The 22552-nt window shown below is 41.4% G+C and overlaps 1 protein-coding gene across 1 annotated transcript in view; it reads right to left on the bottom strand.

The window, feature by feature from the left end:
- RAB31 (RAB31, member RAS oncogene family) overlaps window positions 1-22552 on the bottom strand; it is a 107139-nt gene that overhangs the window by 26784 nt on the left and 57803 nt on the right. Inside the window, exons 4-5 of the mRNA XM_057699245.1 lie at window positions 17814-17885; window positions 10356-10462 (exon numbers count right to left, since the gene is read on the bottom strand). Of these exons, the coding sequence (XP_057555228.1) occupies window positions 10356-10462; window positions 17814-17885 (179 nt within the window). The remainder of the gene's footprint in view (window positions 1-10355; window positions 10463-17813; window positions 17886-22552) is intronic.

Here is a 22552-nt window from a genome sequence, read left to right as displayed (position 1 = left end):
AATTTCAGTGGGGAGAGAATGGAGTTTACAACCAACAGTGCTGAGACAACTGGGTATCCATGTAGGAGAGACCAGGCAAGCATACATGAAATCAGTGCCAAGTGACTTAAAGACAGACAGGAAAACAAAACTGTAAAGTTTTTAAAAGATAATCAACACAGCGGAATAGCTTCATGATCTTGGCGGTGTGGAAAGATTTCTTAAATGACTCACCCTCCCTCCATGATCCCCCCCACCAAAAAAAAACATAAAGGAAAAAATTGATAAATTCTCCTAAGTAGGAATTACAGATGTAAAAATATACAGAAAGTGAAAATACAAGACATAAATTTGAAGAAGTTATTTCAATACATACCATCAAATATAAATAGATAGAGATATGGATAGAGAGGTAGATAGATCCTATGAATAAACAAGATTAAGGTAAACATCCCAATACAAAACGTGGCAAAGACTTGAATAGGCTCTTTACAAGAGAAGAACTTGGATGGCCAATAAATAAAAAAAACATGCCAACTTCCCTGGTAACCCGGAAACGCAAACTGAAATTCTTATCAGATCTCTCTCCATGCCCAGCACTAAGGGCGTAGAGCAGCAGGAAGTCTCCACTACCGGGTGTCCTCTTTGAAAAATACTGGCATCACCTAGTAAAACTGAGCTTGTGACTCAGCAATTAAGACTCTTACATACCCGAACCTAGAGGAATGCTACCACGTGGCACTATGAGATATGCAAGAATAATTCAAGAAGCAATATGCATAGTAACAAGCCAGAAATAAAAGAAACACCCGCCACCTGTAGGATGGCTGGATCGGCTGTATTGCACTCATCAAATAGAACCATGTACAGCCGTGGAAACGGACAAAGCACAGCTTACATTCCCTGGGATGAAATCTCCCAGGCATGTTGAGGGCAAGAGACAAGCCATCATATAACACGTGCAGGCTTATTCCATGTACACAAAGTTCAAAACCAGGCAAACCTAAATCTATTGTTTAGAAATGCAAACACGGGTGGCAAAGTACAAAGAAAAAAAGCGATGGTCATCACAAAAGTCAGAGCACTGGTTACTTCTGAGTGGAGAGAAGGGGATGTGATTGGGTAGGTACGGAACTGTTCATTTTATTCTTTAAAATTGTATTATTCTTTAAGATATACGTAAATGTTTTCTAGATTCTTCATTAAGAGTACTTTATAACTGAAACAGAGCGATTCCAGGTCCATCTCTGGGGTGGTCAGTCTTCCGTTTCTTTCCTCCCGCTTGGATAATAGCAGTGGATGCAGGCTTGGCCGCCGCACAGCATCAGAAGAAGGTAGAAACACGGGAAGTTGCGTCTCGCGCGCTCGTTTAAATGTACGCTGTTAACACACATTTTAACAGGGCAAACTCTACTCTGCCTCCTCATCTCATGTAAGGAAAATGCTGGCTCTGTTATTCACTCATTCATTCATTTATTTACTTGTTTGTTTGTTTACGCCGCACAGCTTTCAGGATCTTAGTTCCCCAACCAGAGATTGAACCTGAGGCCCCAGCAGTGAAAGCCCGGAGTCCTAACCACTGGACTGCCAGGGAAGTTCTTGGATGTGTTTTAATACTTGCCATGATATTTCCACACCTAGCACAGTAGTAGATTTTGACGTTGTTGGCTTTTGTGCTTTTTAGTATTTGGAATAAACTGGATTTTCATCACCCAGCATCTCAGGTTTTCTTATTTGGTTTGTATAATTTTAAAGAAACTCTTATACTCATTTTTGGCCCACTGTCAAGACTGGAATGAGTTTTGAAGTCACACATAAGAAGGGAAAGCAATTCATACATTCTTAGTAAGAAAAATATTTATTTCCAAATATATTTTTCATCCGCTAAAGACCTCAACTCAACTTTCTCCCCCAAACTTGAAACCACCAGTGCCTGGTGATTTCTGACTCGGTTGGCATGTGTTTCAGGAAGCTGCACAGGGGCACTGAGCCTGCAATCCTGGTCTCCAGCTCTAGATGACACAGGAAATTGCAAGTACCCTCACTTGCTCAAGAATCCAGAGAAGCTCCCACGCCTACCCTGGTGTTGGCAAACAGCTTCCATTGTTTTAGCTAGTGGTGATTCTATGAAGCTCTGCATTAGGAAGAAGCCTGAAGCCACAGAGGCTCGGGAGAAGATAGAGCCGAGACTGATGGGTGATGATGCCGGGGTATGAGAGGTGGAATTGGGAGGCAGGACCTCAGGGGTTTGCCATCCAGGCCCCGCACATTGAGCCCAAACACCCTGCATACTTTTAAGCCATCTATAAACTATCAGCTTTCCACCCCACCCCACCCCTGCCATCTTTGCCCCATTCCCAAAGGCAGACGATCAGGTAGATATTCTTGATGTCTCCCCAGCACCCCCCACCATGTCACCTGGCAAAGGCCCTCCCACATCTATGCCTTTGTCCATGATCTTCCCTTCATGGAATTTCCTCCTACCCGACTCATCCTTAACAGCCCAGCCTGTGACACATTTTATCCACCGGCTTTTCCAAATCCCCCTCCGTGACTACGGACTTTCCCTTTCCTGAATCCCTTTGTTGTTCCTGCACCTTAACTTTGGAAATTTATTAAACATAGTCTTTATTGCTCCTCAGATATGTTCCTCACCCGTGTACCCCTCTTGGCTCCCCGAATAGAATTAAATAGCTCTAAGGAAATATTTTCTTCTCTTCTCTTGTACTTTCCATAGTACTCTGCTCCACACAGAAGAACTACCAAAAGTTATTTGCTAATCGGATAACTGAAAACTGGCAGGATAAATCACCTTCCTCGTCCCCACCCTAGTTTCACTTCTACCCCCAGCTGCTCTGTTCTCGGAAGACGACCTCTACTCCAGGAAAGAAGTCTTAACTCAGCAGTAACAGCCCCACAAATCTCTCTCAGTGTTTCTCTTGGAGACACCAGGAGTGTTGCTATAAGGTCTTAGAGACCCCAATCCCGTCCCTCAGGATTCCAGTCCTGCCTATCTCCTGGGTTGTATTTAGCGGGGATGGAAGGAATCTTGGGCATTCCCAGGTCATCACCCACCTCCTCTCCAAGCCCCAGACTCCACCACCACTTTTGGTGGGTAACTCGCCTCTGCGACCATGGGCAAAATAAAATAAATCAGGCCTCAGGTGCTCTCTCCTGTCAGCACTTCTGCACCATCACTCCTGATTCATTCACAGCCCTAAATATGCCAGTGATGGGTGGAATTCCCATCACAGGAAACCCCTGAGCTTGAAGAGCAGGTCAAATTAGAACCCATTAGAGGAAGGCCAATGTCTAAGTCATCAAGAAATGCAGAAAGAGTTCCTAATCTGCAGAGGACACAGGGGATTTGTGTACAGTCAAGAGCCCAAAATCCAACTGGAGCCTGCTATGAGGTAGGGGTGGGGTGGGAGGAATTTCTGCAATAAATTACTTTTTATGATGGTTAGAGACAAAGGCTGCTTGAAAGGTTGATGCAGAAATGTGAGAGAGGGAAGGGTCAGGGGTGGGATAAGACATCCTCTCCTTCCTGTAACCTCCACACCTGGAGGATCCTTCCCCCTGTCACTGATTAAAGCAGATGGTTTCTAAAATACCTGCAGCACCCGAGCCAGGCAATCCTAATTCCTGGCCTGAGCCAAGGCAACCAAGTACAGGCTGGATCTGGGGGAGAGGACTGGGTGCACGATGTTGGTCCAGTGGTGTCTGACATCAATTAGACGGAGATAAACCAACACAATCACATCTTTTCTCCTGATGACTATCAACGTGAGATGCAAAACAGGAGGCAGAGAACTGGAGCTGCTTCTCAAGGGATGAGACAGGGGTCAGTGGTGCTTCTTCCAGATTCTGGATGATGCTGAACCACTGTTTCCAGTCTCCGCGAGCTCTGAAGAGTGGCAGGGAGGCCCGGGCAGGTGTGGCCTGCAGTCAGATGCCCAGCCAGGTTCCAGGACCCCCTCCCGCTTCCCTCCCCCCAACTCCTATCACCTAAGGCAGGGCTTTTCCAAGTATGGCCCTTGGAAAACTTGTAAAATAATTTAAAAATGCATCTATTGGACCTCCCTGGTGGTCCAGTGGTTAAGACTCTCTGTTTCCCCTGCAGAGGGCACAGGTTCAATCTCTGGTTGGGGAGGTTTCACATGCTGTGCAGGGCAGCCAAAAAATTAATTAATTAATTAATTAAAAATGCATCTATCCCCAGCCTGCTCCTGCCTATTGAACCAGAATTTACAGAACTGGATCCTGGAATCTGAATTTTAACAAGTGTGCTATGCAATTCCTACGTTCATGGAACTTTTAAAACTCCTAAAGCAAGCGGATCTATTTCTCTTTCTCTTTTCAAGACTTGTTTGCCCCAAATTTCCCACCAGGCCCAGCACAAGGCCGTGCAGTCTCTGGTGGGCTCCCCAGACTTTCCGAGAAGGTGCCTTCTCTCTCTAGACCCCAGGCCAAATATGCCCTCATCAGAGACACCTGGAATTTGCCCAAGGCCTCATGTTACTAGTTCAGAAGCCCGGGACCCACCCTGCTCATCAGCACATGTCAGCAAATGGTCACTCTCTGGGCTCCCAGCTGGCTATGCTCCTCCAGCCCGGACACCTCAGGCCCCGCACAGCCAGTTCAGCCCAGGCTCTCTGCTTCTCTTTCAACTTTGTATGTCCCTAAAATGTCCCCCATTTGCAACTGCCCCCCACCCCCCCGCAACAGCAGATGGTAGGGAGAAGGGGGTGGCCCCCTCCCCCAGGCCCCATTAGGAGCTACACACACTCCTCCCCAAGGCCCATCCTCACTGCGGAGGGATGTGGATAGGAAGGCAGGGAAGGGACGTCCCCGGAGCACCTGCTGAGTGCGAGCTGGGGGCAGTCTTCTCATGCACAATGTCGCCAACTCCGGTTTGCTTCCTAACCTGGGGCTCAGAGAGACCACACATCACTACAACTCCACAATACTCTGAGCCCAAGAAGATTCTGTCTAGAATTCTTCAAGATATTCAGGAAAATCTCTCACAAAGATCAGGAGCCTTAAAAAAAAAAAAAATCCAAACTGGAAGTCCTGAGTTCTCCTGACCAGATGCCCCTGAGGGCCTTTCACTCTGCGGTGTGGTCAGACCCGTCTACCCTCTTCTGGAACATGCGTGGATGCGAAACCCACTTACCCCATGAACGGCCTCTCACCTGCGAAGCACTTCTGCACACAAACACCTCCAGTGGGCTGAGTCAAGTTCAGGGAGTTACTTCCATTTCAAGTCCAGACATTTCCAAAATACACCAGGCCTAGCTCTGCTTAAGGATTTACAACCTTACACAACCAAAGTCTGTTAGGTGAGCCCAGTTCCCCCTACACACACACACACACACACACACGCACACACACGTGCACGCACCAAATGTACACAATCTTCCTCTCCAACCCCCAGTGAAAAATAGACTATAGTCTTCTGGCAACTACAGAAGAGCAAAGCATTTTAGATTAGAGTAAAAGAAGGTCACGTTCTAAATAAGGTTTGGGGTGTAGAGACTTGGCTAACTCCCCAGAAAAATGGTCCCAGCAGGCTGAATCTGGAGCAGCTGGATTGGCTGACCAAGAACGTGGTCCCACTGCCATGGAAAGGTGTCAACAGCAGGTGCCCGTTAGGCTCAAAGGCCTATCGTTTACCAGACTATTTCTGTCCAGCGGGAGAAAGTTCATCCTCTGGGCAAGGATCAATCCACCAGCCTTCCCCTTCCCCACTTTCCTAAATGGGAGTTACTCTGTTTTTCCTTTGTACAGTGGGTGTGGGGGGGGGCGTTAAATTCATCCTTTGGCTCAGTGTGTTTACAAAGCTTTAATCATATATAATATACATAATACACATGTATACATGCACACATGTGTCTGCACACACACCACTGCCTAATGTTTACTTATTATTTTTACCTAAATCCAACTGTGTTAACTGAAATTTGTATTGGGGACTCACATGCAGTTACAAGAATAACACCGAGATTCCTTGTACACTTTGTACCTGTTTCCCCAAATGGCACCATTTTGCAAAACTACAAGATTACACCCAGGATACTGACACCAACACACTCCATCTCATTCAGATTCCCCCGGTTTTACTGGTGCTCGTGTGTGTGTATTAAGTTCCACAGTTTCATCACCCGAGTAGGTTCCTGTGTCCTCCCCGCAGAGAGGTGGATGGTTCCCGCATCACAGGGATGCCTCAGGCTGCCCTTTTATGTCCGTGCTGTCCTTCCTCCCCCTCCCCCACCCACGTCACCCCAACCAAAACCACTAACCTCCCTTTTTTCTAAAATGGTTTCATTCCCAAAATGTTATATAAGTGGAATCACACACCATGAAACCCTTGGTACTGGCTTTATCCACTCAGCATATTTCCCTGGAGGTTCGTCCAGGTAGCTTGTATCCATTGCGCCCCTTTTCACTCCCGAGTAGTACTCCACTGTGTGATACGCCCTGGTACGCCCACTAAAGGACATCTGAGCCAATTCCATCATAAATAAGACTTCCGTGAACATCATGTGCAGGTTTTCTGTGAACCTAAGTTTTCATTTCTCTGGGATAAGTGCCCAAGAGTGTGACTGCTGGGCAGATGGTAATCTCATGCTTGGTTTTAAAAGAAATTGCCAAACTGTTTTCCAGAGTGACTACCATTTCGCATTCACACCAGCAATGTGTGAAGGATCCAGTTCTTCCCCACCCTCACCTGCACTAGTCGTTACCCCTCTTTCTTATTGCAGCCATTCTGATGGTCTGATAATGACATTCAACATCTTTTCAGGTCTTTGCTCACGATCTTGATACTCTCTTGGGTGAAATGTCTGCTCATCTCTTTTGCCCATTTTAAAATCAGATTTTTTTTAACCATTAAGTCTTCAGAGTTTTTTTTAAATTAATTTATTTATTAATTCATTGGCTGCATTGGGTCTTCGTTGCTGTGCAGGCTATCTCTAGTTGTGGTGAGCCAGGGCTACTCTTTGTGGTGGTGTGTGGGCTCCTCATTGCGGTGGCTTCTCTTGTTGCAGAGCATGGGCTCTAGGCGCCTGGGCTTTCATAGCTGCAGCATGTGGGCTCAGTAGTTGTTGCTCATGGGCTCTAGAGCGCAGGCTCAGTAGTTGTGGCACATGGACTTAGTTGCTCCATGGCATGTGGGATCTTCCCAGGCCAGGGATCAAACCTGTGTCCCCTGTATTGTCACGTGGATTCTTAACCACTGCGCCACCAGGGAAGCCCCAGAGTTCTTTATGTAGCCTGCATGCTAGTCCTTTGTCAGACATCTCATTTGCAGATATTTACTCCCAGTCTGTGCCTTGTCCTTTAACCTCTTCACATGGGCTTTCACAGAGCAAATGTTTTTAACTCTGAAGAGGTCCAGTTGATGAATTTCCCCTTAGATACATTGTGCTTTTGCTATCAAGTCTAAGAACTCTTTGCCTAACCCCAGATCCTCAAGATTTTCTCTTAGATTTTTTTCTAGAAGTTTCTAAGAATTTTACATTTTACATTAAAGTCTATGATTCATTTTAGAGTAATTTTTATTTTTATATATGGTATGAGGTTTAGGTTGAAGTTCTTTTTTTCCCCTCCCTTTTAAATGCAAAACAGTGAATTCCACCCTGAGAAAGGGCATGACTTAGGTGCCAGCAGCCAAACCAACATGTCACAGACATCAGGCCGGACTTTTCCTCGAATTATTAAACACAGAGTTTCCAGATGACCCCAAAGTTCTACTCCTACGTATACAACTAAGAGAAATGAAAACATAGGTCCATATAAAATTTGTACGTGATTATTCACAGATGCACTTTTCGTAATAGCCAAAAAGTAGAAACAACTTGAATTTCAACGGGTGAATGAAAAAATAAAATGTGGTACATTCACACAATCGAATATTACTCACGATAAAAATTGAAAACAGGCTGAAACAGGACCTTGAAACCAGATACAAAAGACCACATATTGTATGATTCCATTTATACGAAATGTTCACAAAAGGAAGTTAATTAAGACAGGAAGGTAGATTAGTAGTTGCCAGGGGCTGGAAGGAGGTGGAAGTTGGGAGTGACAGTACATGGTTATGATGTGTCTTTGTAGAGTGGAAATGTTCTAAAATTAGATGTGAGGATGACTATATGACTCTATAAATAACACAAATTCATTGAAATGCATACTTAAAACAAGTGGATCCTATGGTTCGTCAATTATCTCAATAAAATACACTAAATGCTTAAACATTTTAAATTTACTAGCATCGACTGGGCTTTGCTGTTCAGTTAATTAGAGGTTTGAAGGAGAATTGCAAAGGGAGCTATTTCCTTGATTCAGTAACCAGGAGCATCTAAGAGAATTCTGCGTCTAACAAAAGATCCACATTCCACACTTTGAACCACAACTACGGGAGCTGGAGAAGCCACACAGACCCGCTGAGACCAAACCAGGGGACCTGGGCTCAGGGGAGAGTGGCCCCACGATGTCACACTGGAAGCTGGAAATGGCGTTGGATCATGCCCCTTTGGGGACAGAGGTGCTGTGAGGGCATTTATGCTTGGAAGTGAGACGGAAGGATTATATGAGTGTGAAAATTGTATAGATAAGCAGAGAAGCAGAATGTCTGCTGAGCAGAATGCAAAACAGCAAATTCCACCCTGAGAAATGGCGTGACTTAGGTGCCAGCGGCCAAACCAACATGTCGCAGACATCAGGCCGGACTTTTCTAGGAAATGCCCCTCTTCAAAACCACCCTCCGTCCCATTCTCGTGATAATGGTGAGAAAAATCATCTGTCCCACCCACATCCCCTCCCTTGTCCACAAATGCTTTGTCATGACATGGGGAATCCTTCCATGGCACAGAGAGAGTGCCAGGCTGGGAGCTTCCTAGACACCAAAGACGGAGCTAAAGGCACCCCTGTTTTTTTACCACATGGATCTCAGTACCTTCCAATAAATTTCCCTTTTCCCTGAAATTAATTTCAATTGGGTTTCAACTCCCTGTAATCAAGAGTCCTAATTCCATTCACGTTTAAATCGTTTTCTGCTTAAACTGTCATCCATCAGTTCTCCCACGATACAAAGGCTTAGTTCACAATTTTCCACAATTTGATGGTGTCAGCTGATAGCAAAGGCTTTCTCTCAACAGAGGCCACCCACCCCACCTCCCTCCTGTGACAAAAGTTAAAGCCATTCATCTGGGAATTCTAGACAAGCAGGCTGTTTCAGGATTAGAGTAAAGAAGGTAGAGAACTAAACTAATTCTGGGGAGTTTAAAGATTTGTCCAGCCTCGAGGAAAACAAACAATTAAGTAGTGGTTATGGCTGTTATTATAAACCAACGTGATGCAATGTGATCTAAAGCTTTTGAAATCCCAAAGAAACAGAGCAATGTGGCAAAAGCTGTCTTAAGGGCTTCTGCAAGATCTGTTTTCATTGTTCACTGCACTTTGGTTTAATCGCGTTTGATTTAGCAAAACCTAAAACATGCGAAAATCAACTACTCGAATTGCTGAGAATTAAATTAACTTGGGGGTAGAGACAAGACAAATTCACCATTTCCTTTTTCATTTGTTTTATTTAGTAAAAATAGTTAGCTTTTCAGGCTAGATAAAGCTATCATCACAGCTCTAGTCTACACGGACTGGGTCCCTACAAAGCTTTCTCCCAGCAGAGGAAGTTCAACATCCAGCGTCTCTGGGGGCAGCCAAGGTGTTCACATACAATCATTAAATTCAGATCTTAGAACAAAACAGTGAGATCATACAGACCCAGCCACGTCCTTAAGTTAAAGCCTAGAACTAAAACAAAAGGGATGCTGTGCAAAGTGTGAAGCATTCTAACCGTCCTTACCCTAGGAAAACGGTACTAAAATGGTAATAGCAGTAATAATGACAAAAACAACAGAAAAGGTAACAGTAAACAATAATAAGGGAATTTCCTGGCAGTCCAGAGGTTAGGACTCTGTGCTTCCACTGCTGGGGGCCCAGGTTCAATCCCTGATTGGGGAACTAAATCCCTCATGCTGTGCGGTGCGGCCAAGTTAATTAATTAATTTAAAAATACTGAAAGCATTTAGCCCAAAGACATCTAGAGTCAGGGGTGTAACTGTGCTCTGTACAGATCTGATTTTAATAATCATGAGTGGGTGCTCCCTGAAGTTTGCATTTCCCTATTATTTCCCCTCAATTCTACTCTGGTTGAATAAATACCACCTTGATCACCACAAGTGAAAGACATCGGTTAAATTATGACACCGAGAACAGACTTAACCACACGGGTGTGACGTTTACATGGCGTTTCACACCCAGACATTTGGGGTGGAGGACGTGAACCACACAAACATTTTTTAAATGCATCTTACCTGATGTCTGAGAGGTCACACTTGTTTCCAGCGATAGCCATCACGATGTTTTCTGGACCATGTTCTTTCAGTTCTTTCACCCATTTCTTCAAGGTATGAAATGAATCCTAAACCGAAAGTGTAAATCAATCTTGGGAAAGACCCATCAATGTCACATTTCAACCATGTAGAAATACAAACCCAATATAATAATTTAATGAGGAAAAATATCTTGGGGGAGGCACACCAAAGTTAATACACTACCCCAATCTTGGCACAAAATTTAATATGAGCCAAGTTATACTTACAGAGCCTGTAAAAGCTTCCTTTTCTAAAATGGAAACTCGAAGTTAAGATAATCTTATGTATAATTTTCATCTATAAATAACATTAATTTTAAATTATAGCCTTGCCTCAACATGAGTAGGACAAGGCTATAGAACTGAAACAATGTTCATACTTAATCAGAAATGAAAAAAATATATATATATACAAACACATACATACACACACGCTTTAGAGTCCTACTTTCCTGTCTGCTCTTCCCTGGCAATGCCAAGGTAGCCACTCCATTTAGGGAGCCGTGGTCAGGAACTCATGGATGGTCACAGCATCAAATTCGTTAAAGCAGTTAATCAAGTGCAGCTAAGCAGGTCCTGAACACTGGGTCCCAGGCGTGGGGGCAACGCCAGCAGACCACCATCGATATTTGTTGATACCCATCAACGAATGGGTTGATATCCATCAATGAATGAGGACCATCCTGGGTCCTCACGGTAATAACTAAAAATACATTCATGCTCCATGCACACAAATACACTATACACACATCAACACCACCCTTGATGTTTTAAGTTGTATGATTGAAACACTAACAGGAAATAAGTATCTATAATTATCAAACATGCAAAATTTAAAAATAATTTTCCTTTTCCTAAAAAGCTGACATTCTGGAGAACAGTATTAGCGGGCCTGACCTTGCCTCTACGAACAGTCAATTTTAAAAATGAATGATCGGAAGAAGCGGGAGAGTAGTACAGACATATATATATATATATACTACCAACTGTAAAATAGTCAGTGGGAAGTTGTTGTATAACAAAGGGAGTCCAACTCGAGGATGGAAGATGCCTTAGAGGACTGGGGCAGGGAGGGTGGGGGGGAATCGAGGGGGGGGCGTCAAGGAAGGGAGGGAATATGGGGATATGTGTATAAAAACAGTTGATTGAACCTGGTGTACCCCCAAAAAAAATAAAATAAAATAATAAAAAAATAAAAAAAAATAAAAAAAAAAAAAAAGAATGATCGAGGGGGAGAAAAGATGGCGGCGAAGTAGAGGGACGTGGAGTGCATCCCTTTCCACAGATGCATTGGGAATGCACGGAAGGATGCAGTAATTCCCACAGAGAACCAGCTGAACACCAGCAGATGGCCTCAGACACCAGAAAGGACCGCGGGGAGCCCGACACAGCCGCTAAGTTTTTGGTAATAAGGACAATATATCTCTCATACTTTCCTTTCATCCCTATCTTTTATACATTTCTATTCCTTTCTTTTTATTTGCATATTTCCAACCACATTACACTCTTCTGTTCCCCTTTCTTCCAGCCTTTTTAAGTTTATTTTATCTTAACATACTTATAAGCAACACTATTGGTCTGCTCAGACTCCTTGCTCTATTCTCCAGATGATGCACTGCCTTGGTATTTAATATTAGGCTTTTGTCTTTATCTTAGTTCTTAGTACAGTTGTCTAATTACATTCTGAGAATCTCCATTCTCTCTGGTGGTACTCCAGCTCATTTCTATATTGGATCCTAGCTTACAAAATCTCCCTGGATTAATGTTTGTATGTGTAAGGTGTTATTTGTTTGTTTGTTGGCTTTTGCTTTTGTCTCTGATTTGCTCTGTTTCAGTTGTCAATTTCTGTTGGGTTTCTCTTTGAATATCTGATAGCACACTGGGGTTCTGTCAGGTCTTTCTGGAGCCTTATGTCCTACTGGATTCAGTAATTGTGTGTCTTATACATGTATGTGTTTCCTAGACTTAATATTTGTTTAATCCAATACTTGGACATTAGTCTGAGGCTTGGACAGTCTTCTATAAACACCTCTATCACCAGGACAAGCAACCCCAAAAATTTGGACAACCATGAGGAAACAAAGAAACCCCATGCAGGCAAAGGAGCAGGAAAAAAACCCACAAGACCAAATAAATGAAGAGGAAATAGGAAAAATGCCTGAAAAAGAATTTAGAGTAATGATAGTCAAAATGATACAAAATCTCGATAACAAAATAGAGAAAGTACAAGAAACAGTTCATAAGAACTCAGAAAAACAAACAGCAATGGATAACAAAATAACTGAAATTAAAAATACTCTAGATGCTATAACCAGCAGAATGACTGAGGCAGAAGAACGAATAAGTGAGTTGGAAGATAGAATGGGGGAAATAACTGCCACAGAGCAGGAAAAAGAAAAAAGAATAAAAAGAATAGAAGACAGTCTCAGAGACCTCAGTGATAACACTAAGCATACCAACATTCAAATTATAGGCATTCCAGAAGAAGAAGAAAACAAGAAAGGGTCTGAGAAAATATTTGAAGAGGTTATAGTGGAAAACTTCCCCAACATGGGAAAGGAAATAATGAACCAAGTCCAAGAAGCACAGAGAGTCCCATACAGAATAAACCCAAGGAGAAATACACCAAGACACATATTAATCAAACTAATGACAATTAAACACAAAGAAAAAATATTAAAAGCAGCAAGAGAAAAGCAACAAACAACATATAAGGGAAAACCCATCAGGATAACAGCTGACCTTTCTACAGAAACTCTGCAGGCCAGAAGGGAATGGCAGAATATACTGAAAGTCCTGAAAGAGAGAAACCTACAGCCAAGAATACTCTACCCAGCAAGAATCTCATTCAGATTTGAGGGAGAAATCAAAAGCTTTCCAGACAAGCAAAAGTTAAGAGAATTCAGCACCACCAAACCAGCCTTACAACAAGTGCTAAAGGAACTTCTCTAAGTAGGAAACACAAGAAAAGGAAAACACCTACAAATACAAACCCAAAACAATTAAGAAAATGGTAATTGGAACACACATGTCAATAATCACTTTAAATGTCAATGGATTAAATGCTGCAACCAAAAGACACAGACTGGCTGAATGGATACAAAACAAGACCCTTCTATATGCTGCCTACAAGAAACCCACTTCAGACCAAGGGACACATATAGACTGAAAGTCAAGGGATGGAAAAAGATATTCCATGCCAATGGAAGTCAAAAGAAAGCTGGAGTAGCAATACTCATATCAGACAAATTAGACTTGAAAGTAAAGACTATTACAAGAGACAAGGAAGGACACTACATAATGATCAAGGGATCCATTCAAGAAGAACATATCACAATGGTAAATATCTATGCCCCCAATATAGGAGCACCTCAATACATAAGGCAAATGCTAACAGCTGTAAAAGGGGACATCGACAGGAACACAATAATAGTGGGAGACTTGAACACCCCACTTACATCAATGGACAGATCATCCAAACAGAAAATAAATAAAGACACACAAGCTTTAAATGACACATCAGACCATCTCGACTTAATTGATATTTATAGGACATTCCATCCAAAAACGACAGAATACACTTTCTTCTCAAGTGCACACGGAACATTTTCCAGAATAGATCACATCTTGGGTCACAAATCAAACCTCAGCAAATTCAAGAAAATTGAAATCATATCAAGCATCTTCTCAGACCACAACGCCATGAGACTAGATATCAATTACAGGAAAAAAACTGCAAAAAATACAAACACATGGAGGCTAAACAATTCACTCTTAAACAACCAAGGAATCACTAAAGAAATCAAAGAGGAAGTCAAAAAATATCTAGAAACAAATGACAATGAAAACACAACAACCCAAAACCTATGGGACGCAGCAAAAGCAGTTCTAAGAGGGAAGTTTATAGCAATACAGTCCTACCTTAAGAAACAAGAAAATGATCGAATAAACAACCTAACCTTACACCTCAAACAACTAGAGAAAGAAGAACAAAGAAACCCCAAAGTGAACAGAAGGAAAGAAATCATAAAGATCAGAGCAGAAATAAATGAAAAAGAAAGGAAGGAAACCATAAGAAAAATAAATAAAACTAAAAGCTGGTTCTTTGAGAAGATTAACAAAATTGATAAACCATTAGCCAGACTCATCAAGAAAAAAAGGGAGATGTAAATCAACAGAATTAGAAATGAAAAAGGAGAAGTAACAACGGACACCTCAGAAATACAAAAGATCATGAGAGACTACTACAAGCAACTATATGCCAATCAATTGGATAACCTGGAAGAAATGGATACATTCTTAGAAAAATACAATCTTCCAAGACTGAACCAGGAAGAAATAGAAACCATGAACAGACCAATCACAAGTATGGAAATTGAGGCAGTGATTAAAAATCTCCCAACACACAAAAGCCCAGGACCAGATGGGTTCACGGGTGAATTCTATCAAACATTTCGAGAAGAGCTAACACCTATCCTTCTCAAACTCTTCCAAAATATTGCAGAAGGCGGAGCACTCCCAAACTCATTCTACAAGGCCACCATCACCCTGATACCAAAACCAGGCAAAGATGTCACAAAAAAAAGAAAACTACAGACCAATATCACTGATGAATATAGATGCAAAAATCCTCAACAAAATACTAGCTGACAGAATCCAACAGCACATTAAAAAAATCATGCACCATGATCAAGTGGGGTTTATCCCTGGAATGCAAGGATTCTTCAATATACGCAAATCAATCAACGTGATACATCATATCAACAAACTGAAGGATAAAAACCATATGATCATCTCAATAGATGCAGAAAAAGCTTTTGACAAAGTTCAACATCATTTATGATAAAAGCTCTCCAGAAAATGGGCATAGAAGGAAATTACCTCAACATAATAAAAGCCATATATGAAAAACCAAAAGCCAACATTGTTCTCAATGGGGAAAAACTGGAAGAATTCCCTCTAAGAACAGGAACAAGACAAGGGTGTCCACTCTCACCACTATTATTCAACATAGTTTTGGAAGTTTTAGCCACAACAATCAGAGAAGAAAAAGAAATCAAAGGAATCCAAATTGGAAAAGAAGAAGTAAAATTGTCACTCTTTGCAGATGACATGATATTATATATAGAAAACCCTAAAGACTCTACCAGAAAACTGCTAGCACTCATTGATGAGTTTAGTAAAGTAGCAGGATACCAAATGAATGCACAGAAATCTCTTGCATTCCTATACACTAAAAATGGAAGAGCAGAAAGAGAAATTAAGGAAACTCTCCCATTCACCATTGCAACAAAAAGAATCAAATACCTAGGAAGAAACCTGCCTAAGGAGGCAAAAGATCTGTATGCAGAAAACTTTAAGACATTGATGAAAGAAATCAAAGACGACACAAACAGATGGAGGGACATACCATGTTCCTGGATTGGAAGAATCAACATCGTGAAAATGACTGTACTACCCAAAGCAATTTACAGATTCAATGCAATCCCGATCAAATTACCAATGGCCTTTTTCACAGAACTAGAGCAAGAAATCTTACGATTTGTATGGAAACGCAAAAGACCCCGAATAGCCAAAGCAATCTTGAGAAGGAAAAATGGAGTTGGTGGAATCAGGCTTCCTGACTTCAAACTATACTACAAGGCCATAGTGATCAAGACAGTATGGTACTGGCACAAAAATAGAAAGGAATATCAATGGAACAGAATAGAGAACTCAGAAGTAAGCCCAAACACATATGGGCACCTTATCTTTGACAAAGGAGGCACGAATATTCAATGGAAAAAAGACAGCCTCTTCAATAAGTGGTGCTGGGAAAATTGGACAGCAACATGTAAAAGAATGAAATTAGAACACTTTCTAACACCATACACAAAAATAAACTCCAAATGGATTAAAGACCTACATGTAAGGCCAGACACTATAAAACTCCTAGAGGAAAACATAGGCAGAACACTCTATGATATCCATCAAAGCAAGATCCTTTTTGACCCACCTCCTAGAATCAGGGAAATAAAACCAAGAATAAACAAATGGGACCTCATGAAACTTAAAAGCTTTTGCACAGTGAAAGAAACCATAAACAAGACTAAAAGGCAACCCTCAGAATGGGAAAAAATAATTGCCTATGAAACAACGGACAAAGGATTAACCTCCAAAATATACAAGCAGCTCATGAAGCTTAATACCAAAAAAGCAAATAACCCAATCCACAAATGGGCAGAAGACCTAAATAGACATTTCTCCAAAGAAGACATACAGATGGCCAACACACACATGAAAAGATGCTCAACATCACTCATCATCAGAGAAATGCAAGTCAAAGCCACAATGAGGTATCACCTCACACAGATCAGAATGGCCATCATCACAAAGTCTGGAAACAACAAATGTTGGAGAGGGTGTGGAGAAAAGGGAACTCTCCTGCACTGTTGGTGGGACTGTAAGTTGGTACAGCCATTATGGAAAACAATTTGGAGATTCCTTAAAAAACTACAAATAGAACTACCATATGATCCAGTAATCCCACTCCTGGGCATATGCCCAGAGAAAACCATAATCCCAAAAGAAACTTGTACCATAATGTTTATTGCAGCACTATTTACAATAGCCAGGACATGGAAGCAACCTAAATGCCCATCAACAAATGAATGGATAAAGAAGATGTGGCATATATACACAATGGAATATTACTCAGCTATAAAAAGGGATGAGATGGAGCTATATGTAATGAGGTGGCTAGAACTACAATCTGTGATACAGAGTGAAGTAAGTCAGAAAGAGAAAGACAAATATTGTATGCTAACTCACATATACGGAATCTAAAAATGATACTGATGAACTCAGTGACAAGAACAAGGACGCAGATACAGAGAATGGACTGGAGAACTCGAGGTATGGGAGGGGGTGGGGGGTGAAGGGGAAACTGAGACGAAGCGAGAGAGTAGCACAGACATATATATACTACCAACTGTAAAATAGATAGTCAGTGGGAAGTTGTTGTATAACAAAGGGAGTCCAACTCGAGGATGGAAGATGCCTTAGAGGACTGGGGCGGGGAGGGTGGGGGGGACTCGAGGTGCGGGGAGTCAAGGAAGGGAGGGAACACGGGGATATGTGTATAAAAACGGATGATTGAACTTGGTGTACCCCCAAAAAAATAATAATAAAAAAAAATGAATGATCACTGTTTATTTAACTTAGCAGATAGATTTGAAAGGTTTTGCTACATATAGAAAAGAGAAACTCAAAGTTCGGTGTTTATTCTCACCAACCACCATACTGTGAAATCTCACCCCAGGCTGCTGGTGAGACTCAGGCAGCAAAGTTTTTGCCTTGGTCTTTCTAAGACAGCAAATCTCCATAAATAGCACTGAAATTCCAAAGAGGACCTTCTTACCTGCTTGGTAATATCATACACTATGACAGCCGCCGCAGATCCACGGTAGTACATGGGAGCCAGTGAATGAAACTGTTTAGAAACAAGGGATAGTTTTAGGCCAAAGCGAACATATTTTATGCAATCCCAAATTAAACATAAAATTATCGCCCTACATCATTCTCATAGGGTCCCTGGATTCCCCCTAGAATTTCCCTTGGATTCAGATCAGATAATAAATTTTCCTCCCCAACGGCACACACCCTTGTGGTTTGTAGACCATGAAATTCACTCTGGGAAAAAGCCAAAAACAAACATTATTTTCAATGTTGCTACCCTATGAATTTTCTTTTCTCTACTGCGCATCACTTATCTACCATGATGGACCCAGGGCAATCTCATTAGGATGATACAGCAACAAGAAGATGTTTGCCAAGGGAAGGAAAAGATGAGACGGGCACAGATCACACGACCTAGGCCCAGCCTCTAAGAGAGAATACCGCAGCGAGGGCGTCACAGCCCCCACCCTCGGGTCTGGAGGGCTGCCGTCCCGCAAATTCACAACAAATGGTGAGAGAGGTGAGCTTCGTTCCAAGTGGGAACAGGGCAAGTGTTGCTGGTCACTAGGATCATTCATCCCCAAGGAGGACAGATAACTATCCTGGGGATACATACAGATTTCATGTATATTTTGAAGAATATATCTTTATATTTGAAGTCTATATCACAGAGGGGTTTTGAAAGACAATAAGAAAAAGATAACAGCTCAATAGGAAAATGAACAAAGGATATATAGAGGTAGATAAATCACAGAGGAAGAGTTATAAATTGCCAATAAATATTTTAAAACATGTTCAATGATAATAAAAGAAATGGAAATAAGAGCAATGATAGGGTATTTACTCATTCATTATGTATTAAAAAGACATATCCAGGGTTGGTGTGGGTCTGGGGAGGGAGGCACTCACACACTGCACAGGAGTGTATTTTAAGACCCGCTTTTGGAAAGACGCTCGCCACCACTAACCATCAGGGAAATGCAAACCAAAACCACAGGAGATATCACCGCACACCTGTTAGAACACGTATTATCAAAAAGACAAGAAATAACAAGTGTTGGCTTGAGGATGTGGAGAAAGGGGAACCGTTGTGCACTGTTGGTGGGAATGTAAGTTGGTGCAGCCACTGTAGAAAACAGTACGGAGGTTCCTCAAAAAATTAAAAATAGAACTACTAAATGGTCCAGCAATTCCTCTTCTGGATATTTATCCAAAGAAAACAAAAACAGTAACTTGAAAAGATATATTCGCCTTCATAGACAAAGCAGCATTATTTACAATACCGAGGACATGGAAACAACCTGTGTCCACCAACTGATAAACGGATCAATAAGATATGATACACACACACACAGAAGAATATTATTCAGCCTTAAAAAAGAATAAATCTTGCCATTTGTGACACCACCGACGGAACTTGAGGGCATCATGTTAAGTGAAATATGTCAGACCAAGAAAGATAAATACCATATGATATCACTTACATGTGGGTCTAAAAACAAAAGCTGAATTCACAGATGCAGACAACAGACTGGAGGTTGCTAGAGGCAGGGGTGGGGGGATGTGAAATAGGTGAAGGTGGTCGAAAGGTACCAACTTCCAGTTATAAAATAAATACATCAGGGGAGGGAATGGATGGCACTGTGATTATACTTGATAATACTGTATTGTATATTTGAAAGCTCCTAAGAGAACAGATCTTAAAAGCTCTCAACACAAGAAAAACAATTTGCAGCTGTGTGGTGACAAATGTTATCTAGGATGTGAGCTAGACTGATTGCGGCGATCATTTCACAATACATACAAACACGGAATCATTTTGCTGCACACCTGAAACTAATATAATGCTGTATGTCAATTATACTTCAATTTAAAAAAAAAAAATCAAATGCAGAGAAGCAAAGAGTGGTGGTTGCCAGGAGCTGAGAGCATGGCGGGGGCGGGGCATGGGAAGACATTGATCAAAGGGGACAAGGTTGCAGCTCTATGCATGAGTATGTCTAGAGACAGAATGTACAGCGTGATGACTGCTTAATAATACTCCAGTCTGGAAATTCACCAAGAGAGTAGACTTCACACGTTCTCATCACTTATAAAAAGGTAACTGTGAAGAGAAAATGTGCTAATTAGCTTGACTGCAGTAATCATTTCACTACACATACATACATCAAATCATTGTGTTGCACACCCTAAACATACATAACTTTTATTTAAAAAAAAAAAGAGAGACCTTCTTTCAAAGCTACTGTTGCTAACATAACAAAAAGTTGAGTCGTGCATATCGTTTGACCCCGAAGTTCCACTTTTGTGATCATCACGCAAAGGTCCTCATCCCTGTATGGTAAATGGGAGAAAAATATTTAAAACAACCCAAAGGTTCATCATAGAGAATTCATGAATGCTGTATGTATATAATGGAAATGCCACAACCATTAAAATGATGGTGAGGACTTGTTTTATTGATAAGATATCCTTGATGTAGTATTAAATGAAAACAATAGTCTTAGAGCAGCAGATGCAGCATAATATAACTTGGGATAAAACGTGTCTGGGTGTGTCCGTGTGTGTAGGTATAACATAGTGTTTCTCAAAATGTTAACAGCAGGATTTCTCATCACATATACCTTTTCCTTATAAGAGTCTATATCGTATAAATTTTTATGACGATTTTTAAATGATCTTTATATTTTAAAAAAGCAGCCATATTTCACTCATAAAAAAGAATGAAATAATGCCATTTTCAGCAACATGGATGGATCTAGAGATCATCATAGCAAGTGAAGTAAGTCAGAGAAAGACAAATATCTCATGGTATCATTTATATGTGGAATCTGAAAAAATGATACAAATGAACTTATTTACAAAACAGAAATAGACTCACTGGCATAGAAAACAAACTATGGTTACCAAAGGAGAAGGGGGGGGATAAATCAGGAGTCTGAGATTACATATACACACTACTATATATAAAATAGACATTCAACAAGGACCTACTGCATAGCGCAGGGAACTATACTCAATATTCTGTAACAACCTATATGAGAAAAGAATCTGAAAAAGAATGGATATAGGTACATGTATAACTGAATCACTTGGTACACCTGAAACTAACACAACATGGTAAATCAACTCTACTCCACTATAAATAAAAATAATATTTAAAAATAAATAAGTAAAAAGCAGCCGTATTTATCGGGGAGTCGGGGTGGGGGAGCAGGGAGGGAAGTTCGGATCCTGACGTTTTTATGGCAACAACAAAAGCATCGTTCATTTTTACTTCCCGTGCAATACTTTTCACTGAACCAACACTGGCCAAGCTGAAACGATCCTGTTTGGAAATTGGAAGCACATCCATTGCTGAGGTTCCCTTTCACTGCAGGATGCTAGCACAGCCTCATCAGAGTGTGCAAGGAAGCTGGACTTCCACCCCAGCGCCATGGCCCTCGAGCGAGTCTCCACCTTGGTGAGAGACTGCCCTGCCCCTGTGAGGCTTTCAGAAAAGGGAACGGGTTGGATGGAGCTCAGGATGGACCCAGGAGTTCCCAGCCGGAGGGCCTCAGCCGCTGACCAGGACTCACAGAGGACACAGCCTTTCTGTAGGCACTGGCTGCCCAGCTCTGTTTGTTGTCCTTGTCAGGCATCAAAAATCTATTTTTAGTCCATCCTTTGGCAACCCACTCCAGATGCAGAAACCAAAATCAGAATTCCTGCCATAGAGGAAAAAAAAAAACATGTATTTTTTAAACATTCCTGCTATGCTAACAGAAAGGAATACATATAAAGTGTTCTTTTAGCCCAAATATATAAAATGCCCATTTTTCCAAAACAGCCTCCATCTAAGAATGTTCCACTTAAACACTTGAAGTAGGATAGTCAGTACAAAATGTATATCTCAAAAATCAAGTCCTTGTGGACTCAGACACAAAGAGGAACAAATTGTGGATCTTCTAAGACAGAGTTCATTTTCAGGTATAATACCATGAAGTGAATCTGAAATGGTCACTGGTGTGCATGTCTCATGAATTATTGACTAGAGCTTTGTATATAATGCATTACTTGCTCCTTCCTTCCTACAAATGGAATCATTTTGAAATAAATCTGGTGGTGAAGCCACTTAAACTTTATTACCGGGGACTTAGGGGTTTTAATGAGTTAAAGTTTGTGTCTCAGTTCCAAAACCCAGTAATGCATTGACCAAAGGATAACATTTGTGGAGGACAAAAGCATAAATCACGTCTAGCCTACAATGTGTGTGCTTTTCCCTACAAATATAAAACAAAAGCACCTCAATCTACCTCAACACGACATCATTCCATTTCCGTGGGGTCGGATTTAAGACTGATGAAACGCATAAAAGATACTTCTGGAAACAAAGTCTGCAATCACAGGAGGCTGATAAAACTTTTTTAAAAATCTCACCTTGAAAGGTTATTTGAAAATCTGCACAATAGATGCCCATTCAAAATCCCTTCCTCCCTAATTATCCAACAAAATGTCTAGAATGCCAAATTAAAGTGTTCAGATAACTCTCAGGCGACATTTAGTTGTTTAGAAGATGCACGTGGAATTGTGAACGGCCAATCTGTCCTCTCAAAAGAAGTGGCTGTTTATGTCTGTGTGTGTGGCTGTTTGTGTTGTAACTGCTGAATGTCTACATGGTGGTGGTGGGGGCAAGGGAATGGGCTTCTCTGCACTTCTAAG

Source organism: Hippopotamus amphibius, chromosome 11 (genome assembly GCF_030028045.1).
Source record: "Hippopotamus amphibius kiboko isolate mHipAmp2 chromosome 11, mHipAmp2.hap2, whole genome shotgun sequence".
Taxonomy (NCBI): Eukaryota; Metazoa; Chordata; class Mammalia; order Artiodactyla; family Hippopotamidae; genus Hippopotamus; species Hippopotamus amphibius.
The sequence above is the reverse complement of the archived record's forward strand: the minus strand, read 5'-3'. Positions and strand labels throughout refer to the sequence as shown.